The following is a 14,675-nucleotide window of genomic DNA, read 5'->3' as shown; positions in this document are numbered from 1 at the left end:
AGGAAGAGGCATAAATTTTACTTCAAGGCCAAAGTTGATCAGGGACTCACATTCTCTAGCATGTGGTATGGGTTGCTATGGAAACGGTTGTCTCCCCCAGGTTTACTGTTGCCATGGAGATCACTCCCACAAGGCCGTGCAGCGCAGCACAATTTTGATCCACAATCACAGCTAGCGAGCAAGAAGGTGGTTTGTTGACTCATACCTGGTCTCCCTCATCCCCCATAACCAAAACAATCCAGTCCTGTTCCCGGTACTGGCCCGAAACGTCATCCATTCCTCTTCTCCAGATAATTGTGGACGCAGCCCAGACCATCACACAAACCAACCAGCGAGGACCATGAATCTTTATAACTTTATAACCGGGATATTGCTATTTATCTTGCGTACATCATCAATCACACAATGTCCGAAGAAGGCTTCCAACCATGTTCTCCAGAAATGCTGCCTGACCTACTGTGTTAGTCCAGCACTTTGGTAAACCAGCATCTGCAGTTCCTTATCAGACATCCGTTATCTAGTCTGATGTTAACCGAAAGGAATGTACAGGAGACCCCCAGAGGCACAGTGGGACCGCAGTAGAATTGCTGTCGTACTGTGGCAGAGACCAGGGTTTGATCCTGACTCTGGGCGCTGTCTGTATGGAGTTTGTACATTCTCCATGTGACCGCGTGGGTTTTCCCCCAGGTGCTCTGGTTTCCTCCCACACTCCAAAGGCTTACAGGCGTGTAGGTTAATTGGCTTCTGTTAATTGTAATTTGTCCCTAGTGTGCAGGATAGTGTTGGTGTACGTGGTAATTGCTGGTCGGCGTGGACCTGGTGGGCCGAAGGACCTGTTTATGCGCTGTTTTTCTTTGCTAAATGAAACTTGCTTAGATTAAACTTCATCTATCATTTCTCTACCCATACCTGTCTATGGGGTGATCGTTGCTGAGCGGGGATTCGACGGGCCGAATGGCCTGTTTCCACATCCTATCTCTAGAGGAGAGGCTGCCCAAAGGCTGAGAGCATGGTTGATTCTGACTGCTTTACTCGAAACCTACTTGTATAATGCGAAGCAAATGATTTTAAATCCTTCACATTACAAGAGATTAAATAGAAATAAAGTGTCTGCTGCCAATAAGTAAAATTTGCCGCCTATGTGGTTGTCTGAGGTGTGAGAAAATTACTGGAGTTTAACAGAAAGAAAAATGTTTTCATTGGGGCATAGGAGATTCTGAGAGTGACAAGGTCAAAGCAGAGGGACAATTTCTTCGGGCTGCAGGGACCGGAATATTAGACAATCAGAACTGTGAGGAGAAGTATGAAGAAGGATACAAAACGCTGGAGTAACTCAGTGGGTCAGGCAGCATCTCTGGAGAAAAGGATTAGGTGACGTTTTGGGTCGAGACCCTTCTTCAGACTAAGAGTCGGGGGAGAGGGAAACTAGACGTATGAAAATGCTCAGAACAAATCAGAGCCGACACCGATGACCAAGGAAAGGTGGAGCCCACATTGGTCCACTGCACCCTCTCCAAAGCTTCCACATCGTTCCTGTAATGGGGTGAACAGGACTGCACGCTATACTCCAAATTCTCATACAGTCTGCTTTGCTTCCTACGGAAACTGCACTTCGGTGATAACCTAATGTTGGCCCACAAACATTTTGGACGACAAAGTGCTTCTTATCATTTTTTATTGCTTGTAAATGTGTCAGAAAAATAATCCAATAGCAGGGAGACAGGTTTAACTGGAAAAGTGCAATTATTTTTGGCTGGGCCTTGGGCATTCCCTGTTGGGAACTGTGACCAGATGGTAGTTGACCGGGCCAATTATAACTTAACTACTGGATGCTCAAGGTTAATTCCCCATTCCATCTCCCTTTGGTGAGAGTCCAGCAAAAAGCCAGCAAGTCACGCGTCAACTCCAAAGACATAAATGAATGAATGAATTAATAAGTTTATTGGCCAAGTATGTACACATACAAGGAACGTGCCTTGGTGTGCCGCTCGCAAGTAACAACACAAACATACAGTAAACAATTAAGAATAAAGCAAAAAGCATTAAAACATTAAGAATACAACAGGTTTGTAGGTTAATTGGTTTGGTATACATGTAACATTGTCCCTCGTGTGTGTAAGGATAAGGGGGAAGTCTTTTAGGACCGAGATGAGAAAACATTTCTACACAGAGAGTGGTGAGTCTGTGGAATTCTCTGCCACAGAAGGTAGTTGACGCCAATTCATTGGCTATATTTAAGAGGGAGTTAGATGTGGCCCTTGTGGCTAAAGGGATCAGGGGGTATGGAGAGAAGGCAGGTACGGGATACTGAGCTGGATGATCAGCCATGATCATATTGAATGGTGGTGCAGGCTCAAATGGCCGAATGGCCTACTCCTGCACCTATTTTCTATGTTTCTATGTTTCTATGTAAGGATAGTGTTAATGTGCGGGGATCGCTGGTCGGTGCGGACACGGTGGGTCCAAGGGCCTGTTTCCGCGCTGTATTTCTAAACTAAACTAAACTAAACTAAACTAAACTAAAGTCACCACCGATTGTCTTTTATCTTGAAATATTCGACTTGATTTATCATATCATCATCATCATATATATACAGCCGGAAACAGGCCTTTTCGGCCCTCCAAGTCCGTGCCGCCCAGTGATCCCCGTACATTAACACTATCCTACACCCACTAGGGACAATTTTTTTTACATTTACCCAGCTAATTAACCTACATACCTGTACGTCTTTATATTCAGAATTTGGATTAAAAACTTGAAATTTGAGGGGCACAAGATGGCACCGGGTAACATGGTGACTCTTTGTGTAGCTCCTCAGCGAAGTCGACCACAAAATATTTTAGACAGGCACGAATTGCTGGCGTAACTCAGCGGGTCAGGCAGCATCTGTGGAGAAAAAGGATGGGTGATGTTTTGGGTCAGGACCCTTCTTTGTTTCTATATGTAAAATATTTTGTTTGAGTAAATAAGGAGAACGAGTAGAGTAGTACGGTTATACAAATAAGCCCCTCAGCCCAACTCATCCATGCTGACCTAGGGACTTCCTGAGCTGGTCACATTTGCCTGCATTTGGCCCACATCCCTCTAAACCTTTCCACAAGGCCTCAGCCACCTTTGCACTGGAGAGAAAATTGCCAGCTTAACATCCTTGCGAATCTGACCTGCACCCATCTATAGTAATCATTTCCTTTGCCACGGTATGGTGACCAGAACAGCCCTTAACATTCCAGGTGCAGTCTCACCAATGTCTTGTACAGCTGTAACATGACATCCAAACTCCTGTATTCAAGGCAATTTAATTGTGCCACATATCGTCTTTGTCACCTTGTCTAACTGTGTCTCCACTTTGTAGGAAATATTTACTTATATTAAAAAAAAAGACACAAAGTGCTGGAGTAACTCAACTAGTCAGGCGGAATCTCTGGAGAACATGGATGGGTATGTTTTAGAAACATAGAAAATGGGTGAGGAGTAGGCCACTTGGCCCTTCGAGCCCGCACCGCCATTTAATATGATCATGGCGGATCATCTAAAATCAGTACCCTGTTCCTGCTTTTCCCCCAATGTCCCTTGATTCCGTTAGCCCTAAGAGCTACATCTAACTCTTAGGTTAGGTTTTAGGTCGGGCCCCTTCTTCAGGCTGATGTACTTATCCCTGCTCTTCATTTATTTATATCCTTAGGCCTGTCTATTCTACAACACTCTCCCAGGGCCCTGTCATTATCTGTGTTACCTTCCTATCCTGCCTCAAGTCACACTTGTCTGAATTAAATTCTACCTGCCATTCCTCTACTCACTTTTGCCCCGGCAAGGCCACCGACATAATCAACGACCGGTCTCACCCCCGGTCACTCCCTCTTCTCCCCTCTCCCTTCAGGCACGAGGTACAGAAGTTTGAAAACGCACGCCTCCAGATTCAGGAGCAGATTCTTCCCAGCTGTTATCAGGCGACTGAACCGTCCTCTCACCAACTGGAGAGCGGTCCTGACCTCCCGTCTAGTTTAGTTTAGTTCATTGTCACATGTACCGAGATACAGTGAAAAACGTATGGTGCATGCTATCCAGTCAGCGGAAAGACGATACACGATTACAGTCGAGCCTTCTACCTCATTGGAACCTTCAAACTATCTTTAATTGGACTTTATTGAACTTTATCTTGCACTAAATGTTATCCCCTTATCCTGTATATGTACACTGTGGATGGCACGATGGTAGTTATGTACAGTCAATCTGTTGACAGGGTAGCAGAAAAGCCCCTTCACTATACACTTGACAACGATGAACGTAACTAAACAGTCCATCTAAATCCTGTTATAACCTTGGGTAACCTTCTTTACCAATTTTGGTGTCACCTGCAAACTTACTAACCATGGCCTCATTTCAGAAACCAGAGGAGACAGATACAACTTCATGGGCACTAAACCAGTCTGACCTTTCTGTCATGGGCCTCCTCCAGTGCCATAGTGAGGCCCACCGCAAATTGGAGGAACAGCACCTCATATTTCGCTTGGGCAGCTTGCAGCCCAGCGGTATGAACATTGACTTCTCCAACTTTAGATAGTTCCTCTGTCCCTCTCTTCCCCTCCCCATTCCCAGTTCTCCCTCTATCTTCCTGTCTCCACCTATATCCTTCCTTTGTCCTGCCCCCCTGACATCAGTCTGAAGAAGGGTCTCGACCCGAAACGTCACCGATTCCTTCTCTCCTGAGATGCTGCCTGACCTGCTGAGTTACTCCAGCGTTTTTGTGAATAAAAACCAGGGTCATGATCAGCAGATTAGATTTGGAAAGTTGAATGAACTGTTGGGACTTGGAACCACCTGCCCGAAATGACGCTGGAAGCAAATTAAATTTAACTTTCAAAATTAACTGGGATAAATGATTGAACGGAGGGCACTTCCCAAGGGGAGAGAGTGGACGAGCCACGATAATTCATGAACTCTTGCCTAGTGGTGGATGGAGCACAACTACAGAGCAAGATTCTGAGATTGTGAGTAATGAGGCGAATCCTTGCAGTGTGCCACAATGGTTACAATGGTTACAACGGCACTTTATTCGTCATGTGTACCGAGGTACAGTGAAATTCATTTTTGTGTACAGTTCAGTACAAGTATCACAATACCATAAGCAATTAGATACATCTTAGATAAACATCTCAGATACAGTGCATGTGTACAGCAGTAGTTCACCGAGACACAAACCAGCATCTGCAGTTCCTTCCTACACAGTCTACACAGTCGCCAGTTTTGGCACCATTTTCGAGTCCCAGTTGGTGTAAGTGCAGGTTTCTTGGCCTGACCATGAAGGCCCATGAAGGTATTCAAGGGATATGGGGAGAAGGCAGGCACAGGTAACTGATTGTAGATGATCAGCCATGATCACAATGAATGGCGGTGCTGGCTCGAAGGGCCAAATGGCCTCCTCCTGCACCTATTTACTATGTTTCTATGCCCGTTGCCCTGGTGGCATGGCAGGGTTAGCCTGGCCAAGCGTAGCCGTGGTGTCCTCCGCAGCTGCTCCACTGCTTCGGGCCGCTTCTGGTCCACACGCTCCGTCTCTGTGAGCGGTGCCCGGTCCAGCCGAGCTCCAGGCTGCTGCAGGCCTCCAGCGGCCCACTCCCCCGTCGAGGCCTTGCAAAGCCTCCCGCCGCCGGTCTGCTCACCGGCCCTCCGTCCCACTCCTCCCACACGGGAAGGGCAGGCCGGGCCTTCCGAGCGGGTTCCAGGAACGCGGTGCGGGTCTTCGGTTGAAATAATGCGACCACTGTTACCAGCAGCAATGTTTGTAATGTGAGCGAAATCTTGTGCAGACCTCGAATGCGCAGGATTGCAGGCGTTTGCTGCAGTTGCCATGGTAATGCCACCAGGGCCTAACGAATGCTGGAGCTGAACGATCAATAATACCGAGTTCCCACCCACTTAAGCGGGGAGGAGAAGGGGTGAATGGCAGAGGATGTTGGGCAGAGTGCTACATACTGTAGCCAGGAGGTCCCGCAAGAAGTCTTCCCTCTTCTTTAAAAGGCATCCCCTTTCCGATCCAGACTTTCAGGCCACACACAGTGAAGTTACACTCACTAATCTCGAGGAAGGAACTGCAGATGCTGTTTTACTCCAAAGATAGACGCAAAGTGCTGGAGTAACTCAACAGGTCAGGCAGCATCTCTGAAGAAAAGGAATAGGTGACATTTCGGGACGAAACCCTTCTTCAGACTGATTGTATTGGCATTCCCTCTCTCTCCATCCCTCCCTCATCCCAGTCTGGAGACGAAATCAATGGATATTTTTAATGCAGAGATAGATAGATTCTCGATTAGTACGGGTGTCAGGGGTTATGGGGAGAAGGCAGGAGAATGGGGTTAGGAGGGAGAGATAGATCATATCATATCATATCATATATATACAGCGCGGAAACAGTCCTTTTCGGCCCACCAAGTCCGCGCCGCCCAGCGATCCCCATACATTAACACTATCCTACACCCACTAGGGACAATTTTTACATTTACCCAGCCAATTAACCTACAAACCTGTACGTCTTTGGAGTGTGGGAGGAAACCGAAGATCTCGGAGAAAACCCACGCAGGTCACGGGGAGAACGTACAAACTCCTTACAGTGCAGCACCCTTAGTCAGGATCGAACCTGAGTCTCCGGCGCTGCATTCGCTGTAAAGCAGCAACTCTACCGCTGCGCTACCGTGCCGCCCATAGATCAGATATGATTGAATGGCAGAGTAGACTTGATGGGCCGAAAGGCCTAATTCTGCACCTATCTCTTATGAATTTATGAACCACAAACTACAGACAAAAGAAATTCTCTGCCATCTTCAGTTAATCCTGGCAATCTTCTCTCTGAAATTTCCATTCCCAGTGATCTTCTTAGCTCCCTTGTGTTCCTCATTTTGATTACCGTGCTGCCCATGTTATCTGCTGCCCACCGTCCCCAACCCTCTTTATCCCCATAAACATCCCCCACCCCATCCTCAGGTACTCTCCCACCCCCCCACCCACACCCACATCCCAAAGGCTAACAGGACAATGGTAGGTTAATTGGACAATGTAAATTGCTCCCGCTGTGTGGAAGTTATGGAACGAGAACGGGAATTCTTGGGAATGTGGGAAAAAAATTGAACTGGGATCAGTGCAAGTGGTCACAAAAAGCTGGAGTAACTCAGCGGGTCAGGCAGCATCTGTGGATAAAAGGTATAGGTGACGTTTCGGCTCGATGACCCTTCTTCAGACTGAGAGTCAGGGGAGAGGGAGCCGGGAGATATGGAAAGGTACACAGAGCAAATGAATGAAAGATATGCAGGAAGATAGATCAAAGCCAGCAACGAAGGTCAAGGAAACGTGGCGCCCACAATGGTCCATTGTTTGCTGTGGGGTATGCGATAACGCGTAAGTGGTCCGTACTTGAGAATTGGCTCGGAATTAGGTCCGTCACAGTTTAAGAATAAGGGGTAGGCCATTTATGACTGAGATGAGGAAAAGCTTTTTCACACAGAGAGTTGTGAATCTGTGTAATTATCTGCCACAGAAGGCAGTGGAGGCCAATTCACTGGATGTTTTCAAGAGAGAGTTAGATACAGCTCTTAGGGTTAACAGAATCAGGGAATATGGGGAGAAGGCAGGAACGGGGTACTGATTTTAGATGATCAGCCATGATCATATTGAATGGCGGTGCTGGCTCGAAGGGCCAAATGGCCTACTCCTGCACCTATGTTTCTATGTTAAGTGGTGGGCTAAAGGGCCTGTCTCCATGCTCTGTCAATCAATGACTCTGAGGCCATGCTTGATGAAGCTACAAGAACTTTGAAGATAATTTGCCTTTGTAAAGTAGGAACAAGTCATCTTTAAAAAAAAGTATTAATCAAAAATATTTATTCAAATATTAAAATAATATATACAATACAATAAAACCAAAACAGAACCCACCACCATAGTACAAGACAAACGATAAACTACTGTACAACTATCTCACACTCCTTGTGAAGAATGCATTCAACCCCCCGCCAACAAGTCATCTTCGTAGCTACGAGTAAATGTTGATCGATGTGCAACCTGCCTCTTGTACATTCACACTGACTTGAATGAACTTCTCATCCAGTGTGTCCACTACGTGAATCTTTATATCGTAGTACAATTTCTCAATGAAAATCAAATTTCTAAGCTGTGATTTTTTAAATATAGCCGCAAGGGTATGATTATTTTTAAAAAACGATGATCTTGCTGTGGAACCGCTTGGATGTTTGCTGTCTGAATCTGATTGACTAAGTGTTTTCTCTATCTTCTACTTCAGCGTAATCCCCCGATTATCGTTCATGATCTCTTTGAAGATATCAAGGATGGAGTGATGCTACTAGCATTGCTGGAGGTTCTATCTGGACAGAAACTGGTGAGTTTATCTTGTTAAATCGGTTAAAGGAAGCTGCAATTGTTAAAACATACATAGAAACAGAAAATAGGTGCAGGAGGAGGCCATTTGGCCTATCGAGCCAGCACCGCCTTTCATTGTGATCATGGCTGATCATCTACGATCAGTAACCCGTGCCTGCCTTCTCCCCATATCCCATGATTCCACTAACCCCTAGAGCTCTAACTGCCTCTCTTTTAAATTCGTCCAGTGAATTGGCCTCCACTGCCTTCTGTGGCAGAGAATTCCACAAATTCACAACTCTCTGGGCGAAAAAGTTTCTTCTCACCTCAGTTTTAAATGGCCTCCCCATTATTCTTAGACTGTGTCCCCTGGTTCTGGACTCCCCCCCAACGTTGGGAACATTTTTCCTGCAAAGGCGCAGTCATTGTTGAAGAACGCAATAGTAAGTTCATAGGCTCATAGGTCATGGGAGTAGAAGTAGGCCATTCGGCCCATCTAGTCTACTCCGCCATTCAATCATGGCTGATCTATCTTTCCCTCTCAACCCCATTCTTCTGCCTTTTCCCCGTAACCCCTGACAACCGTACTAATCAAAAACCTGTCAATCTCCGCTTTTAAAATACCCAGTGTTTTGGCCTCCACAGCCATGAGTGGCAATGAATTCCGCAGATTCACCACCCTCTGACTAAAGAAATTCCTCCTCATGTCCTTTCTACAGGTACGGCCTTTTATTTTGAGGCTGTGCCCTCTGGTCCTAGACTCTCCCACCAAGGGAAATACTCTTTACAACAGCCTTTCACTATTTGGTAACATTAAATGAGGTCCCCCCTCATCCTTCTAAACTCCAGCAAGTACTCAATTGCTCATCATAAGTGAATTATAAAGCTTTGGATTGACTTCCTTGCTTTTGTTCTCTTATGCCTTGCTTTATAAAATCAATGGATTCCATTTGACTTTGTTAACAGAAAACTGGGGTTGTCTTGTACTATCACATTGTTTGGTTTACAAACCCCATGGTCTCTCTATATCTGTGAATTCTTTAAAATTGTATGTTGGATCTTGCTCCTGCAAGCCTGTCAACAATCATCATTGGAAGTCCTTGTGAGGACATTGTGAATTGAAACATAGAAACAGAGAAAATAGGTGCAGGAGGAGGCCATTTGGCCCTTCGAGCCAGCACTGCCATTCATTGTGATCATGGCTGTTCATCCACAATCAGTAACCCATGCCTGCCTTCTTCCTATATCCCTTGATTCCGCTAGCCCCTAGAGCTCTATCTAACTCTCTTTTAAATTTATCCAGTGAATTGGCCTCTGCTGCCTTCCGTGGCAGATAATTCCACAAATTCACAACTTTCTGGGTGAATTTTCTTTTTCTCATCTCAGTTTTAAATGGCCTCCCCTTTATTCTTAGACTGTGTCCCCTGGTTCTGGACTCCCCCAACCTTGGGAACATTTTTTTGCTGCACCTAGCTTGTCCAGTCCTTTTATAATTTTGCACGTCTCTATAAGATCCCCTCTCATCCTTCTAAACTCCAGTGAATACAAGCCCAGTCTTTCCAATCTTTCCTCATATGACAGTCCCGCCATCCCGGGGATTAACCTCATGAACCTACGCTGCACTGCCTCAATAGCAAGGATGTCCTTCCTCAAATTGAAAGGCATGTAGTCCCATGGACACCCATTCTCAGAGCTCTGGAGTCTGCAACTCTCCTTGAGTTGTATGGAGAGAGTGGATGGGCTGGGACTGTTTCATTCCTGGAGCAAAGGAGTCATAAAGTCCAACAGCGTGGAAACAGGCTCTTCGCCTCAATTTGCCCCATCTACACTAGTCCCACCTGCCTGCGTTCGGTCCATATCCCTCCAAACCTGTCCTATCCATGTACCTGTCTAACTGTTTCTTACACGTTGGGATAGTCCCAGCCTTAACTACCTCCTCCGACAGCTTGTTCCATACACCCACCACCCTTTGTGTGAAAAAGTTACCCCTCAAATTCCTACTAAATCCATTCCCTTTCACCTTAATGATCTATTCCTCTCATGATTTTGTACACCTGTAAGACCATCCTTCATCCTCCTGCGCTCCAAGGAATAAAGTTCTAGCCTGCTCAACTTCTCCCTATAAGCTCAGGGTCTCAAGTCTTGGCAACGTCCTCGTCTACGGTGGCTGAAGGGTGACCTTATAGAGATTTATAAAAATAAAAAGGTGGATAAGGTGGACAGTCAGATACAACTCTGCCCTTCTGGCTAAGCTGTATGTGTGGTGGGTCAGCTTGTGTTTCTGGTCAATTGCACTCTCATAATGTTGATGGCAGAATGCTCAGTGATGCCAATACTATTGCACGGCACAACAGGTTAATCTCTCTGCTGTGTAATGGAGAACCGACATTTGACACTGATTCTGTTTGTAGAGGTAGAGAAAGCCGCCCTTGAAATTATGTACTCAGATATTTCAATGCGCACTTTGCAAATCCAAGTGTTTTGATTGAGCGGTTTTGCGGAAAGAACTAGACTTGCGATTAACCAGTGTTCCGTTTTGTCAGCCTGGTGAACAGGGCCGCAAGTTGAAACGCATTCACTGGGTGAACAACATTGGAAGAGCCTTGCAGTTCCTGGAGGGTAGGCGGGTGAGTGCCACTGTCCTCTCCATGTCTTTGTGGAATATTGTGTCGGTGTGAAATCTTTGGGATGGTGCATTAAGGGCCTGACCCACTTTAGGGAATTTTTGTGACGTTTATGGCCATCAGGCATTACATTTAAAGTGGGCTCCCAACCCAGATATGCAACCCAGAAACCAGATATGCATCTCCCGTACATTTTCAAAGAATGCCCACATACTTTTCACAAAAATCCACTTAACCACTTAAAATTTATTTTTATTTTTAATACAGCTATTAGTAAACTGGAAGTAAATCCAGTTTATGCCTTGTTGCAGTGAAGCTTGGTTTTTAAGTAACCCATACAAGATGTTATAGTTCAAAACTCTCAAGTACTTACCGACTTGTCAGTGATTTCAGCGAAAATTAGGACGCCGGAGAAGCATTGACAGCGTGGGAATTTTGCGATGTTTCAGAAGACGGTGTAATCTCGACCTGACTCGGCATTGTCGTGGTCATTGTCGTCGGGTAAAATAAATATTTGGGATGGTGCTTTAAGGGCCTGACCCACTTTAGGTGATTTTAAGGCGACTGCCGGTGACTAGACTGTCGCCGACAGTTCGCCGGGGTGTCGCGGGCATGATCGTGAGGAGTCTTCCAAGAATCGTAGTGGATCTCAGCGCGTCGCTGAGAAATCATCTGGAGTGAGATTTCTCGGCGACAGCTGGCTTGTCGGCAGGTATCGTTGCTTATCGCCTGCTGTCCCCAGGTTTGCTAGGTTCTCTTAGATGCATTTAGAAGCACATAATATTAAAATAAGCAAAGTAATTTCAAAATACCATAAAATGCTTGTGTTTAAGCAATTTATTTACCGTCAGGACATTTGACAGGTAGATTGGAGGCGACAGTTTGACGGTCAGGTAAGCGTGGGAATTTTCGCGATGTTTATGGCCATCAGCCATTACATTTAAAGTGGGCTCCCAACCCAGATATGCAACCCAGAAACCAGATATGCATCTCCCGTACATTTTCAAAGAATGCCCACACACTTTTCACAAAAATCCACTTAACCACTTTAAATTTTTTTTTTTAATACAGCTATTAATAAACTGGAAGTAAATCCAGTTTATGCCTTGTTGCAGTGAAGCTTGGTTTTTAAGTAACCCATACAAGATGTTATAGTTCAAAACTCTCAAGTACTTACCGACTTGTCAGTGATTTCAGTGAAAATTAGGATGCCGGAGAAGCACTGACAGCGTGGGAATTTTGCGATGTTTCAGAAGACGGTGTAATCTCGACCTGACTCGGCATTGTCGTGGTCATTGTCGTCGGGTAAAATAAATCTTTGGGATGGTGCTTTAAGGGCCTGTCCCACTTTAGGCGATTTTAAGGCGACTGCCGGCGACTAGGCTGTCGCCGACAGTTCGCCGGGGTGTCGCGTGCATGATCGTGAGGAGCCTTCCAAGAATCGTAGTGGATCTCAGCGCATCGCTGAGAAATCATCCGGAGTGAGATTTCTCGGCGACAGCTGGCTTGTCGCCAGGTATCGTTGCTTATTGCGGGCGCTGTCCCATGCTGTCCCCAGGTTTGCTAGGTTCTCAGATGCATTTAGAAGCACATAATATTAAAATAAATAAAGTCATTTCAAAATACCATAAAATTCAGGATTCAGGATTCAGGATATCTTTATTTGTCATCCAAAAAAACAAGTTTTTTGGACGAGATTTCGTCACCCACAGTCCAACAATAAGAACAATAAGTCCAACAATAAGACACAGTCCAACAATAAACACAAATGCTTGTGTTTAACCAATTTATTTACCGTCAGGACATTTGACAGGTAGATTGGAGGCGACAGTTTGACGGTCAGGTAAGCGTGGGAATTTTCGCGATGCTTATGGCCATCAGCCATTACATTTAAAATGGGCTCCCAACCGAGATATGCAACCCAGAAACCAGATATGCATCTTCCGTACATTTTCAAAGAATGCCCACACACTTTTCACAAAAATCCACTTAGCCACTTTAAATTTTTTTTTTTTTTAATACAGCTATTAGTAAACTGGAAGTAAATCCAGTTTATGCCTTGTTACAGTGAAGCTTGGTTTTTAAGTAACCCATACAAGATGTTATATACAAAACAACCCATACAAAACTCTCAAGTACTTACCGACTTGTTGGTGATTTCAGCGAAAATTAGGGCGCCGGAGAAGCATTGACAGCGTGGGAATTTCGCGATGTTTCCGAAGACGGTGTAATCTCGACCTGACTCGGCATTGTCGTGGTCATTGTCGTGGTCATTGTCGTGGTCATTGTCGTTAGGTAAAAGAAAATTTTGGCGATCTGCTACGACTTTGACAGTCGCCGGCAGTCGCCAAAAAAATCGCCCTTGTGGTACGCCCGTATAATTTGATCCCTTTCAAAACAACTTTGGAAAGCTTCCCATTTGAGGGAATTACTTTCCTGTTTGAGATTGGGAAATAAATGCACGATTGGAATTACGATGGCATTTTATTCAGACTGCTCTGGAAAATAATTTATCACGATCCAGTTAGTGGCTTGTATCTTCTTTGATTCCCAGGAATGTGCCAGATATACCACCGTATTATCGTTTTTAAATTTCCAAATCCCAAGGGAATAAAGGGATTATGGGTCATGTGCAGGCAGAGGAGATTAGTATAATTTGATATGATGTTTGGCATAGGCGTTGTGGGCCTTAGGGCATGTTCCTGTGTGGTACTGTTTAGTTTAGTTTAGTTTACTTCAGGAAACGGGGCTTCCCCTCTTCCATTATAGATGAGGCTCTCACTAGGGTCTCTTCTACATCCCGCAGCTCCACTCTTGCTCCCCCTCCCCCCACTCGCAACAAGGACAGAATCCCCCTCGTTTTCACCTTCCACCCCACCAGCCAGCGTATCCAACAAATCATCCTCCAACATTTCCGTCACCTCCAACGGGACCCCACCACTGGCCACATCTTCCCATCCCCTCCCCTTTCTGCGTTCCGCAGAGACCATTCCCTTCGTTACTCCCTGGTCCACTCGTCCCTTCCTACCCAAACCACCCCATCCCTGGGCACTTTCCCCAGCAACTGCAGGAGATGCAACACCTGTCCCTTTACCTCCCCCCTCAACTCCATCCAAGGACCCAAACAGTCTTTCCAGGTGAGACAGAGGTTCACCTGCACCTCCTCCAACCTCATCTATTGTATCCGCTGCTCTAGATGTCAACTTCTTTACATCGGCGAAACCAAGCGCAGGCTCGGCGATCGTTTCGCTCAACACCTGCGCTCAGTCCGCATTAACCAACCTGATCTCCCGGTGGCTGAGCACTTCAACTCCCCCTCCCACTCCCAGTCTGACCTTTCTGTCATGGGCCTCCTCCAATGCCATAGTGAGGCCCACCGCAAATTGGAGGAACAGCACCTCATATTTCGCTTGGGCAGCTTGCAGCCCAGCGGTATGAACATTGACTTCTCCAACTTTAGATAGTTCCTCTGTCCCTCTCTTCCCCTCCCCCTTCCCAGTTCTCCCTCTATCGTCCTGTCTCCACCTATATCCTTCCTTTGTCCCGCCCCCCTGACATCAGTCTGAAGAAGGGTCTCGACCCGAAACGTCACCCATTCCTTCTCTCCTGAGATGCTGCCTGACCTGCTGAGTTACTCCAGCATTTTGTGATACCTGGTTTACTTTAGAGATACAGCATGGAAA

At 45.9% G+C, this 14,675-nt stretch overlaps 1 protein-coding gene across 15 annotated transcripts in view; it reads left to right on the top strand.

The window, feature by feature from the left end:
- Positions 1-14,675, top strand: part of LOC144596779 (nesprin-1-like) — a 468,061-nt gene that overhangs the window by 65,760 nt on the left and 387,626 nt on the right. For all 15 annotated transcript variants that reach the window (XM_078405564.1, XM_078405576.1, XM_078405565.1 and 12 more), the window contains exons 3-4: positions 8,292-8,387; positions 10,912-10,995. In XM_078405564.1, coding sequence (XP_078261690.1) covers positions 8,292-8,387; positions 10,912-10,995 — 180 coding nt within the window. The remainder of the gene's footprint in view (positions 1-8,291; positions 8,388-10,911; positions 10,996-14,675) is intronic.

Source organism: Rhinoraja longicauda, chromosome 9, assembly GCF_053455715.1.
Source record: "Rhinoraja longicauda isolate Sanriku21f chromosome 9, sRhiLon1.1, whole genome shotgun sequence".
Lineage (NCBI taxonomy): Eukaryota > Metazoa > Chordata > Chondrichthyes > Rajiformes > Arhynchobatidae > Rhinoraja > Rhinoraja longicauda.
Note: the sequence above shows the minus strand (reverse complement) of the source record. Positions and strands in the feature narration are given on the sequence as shown.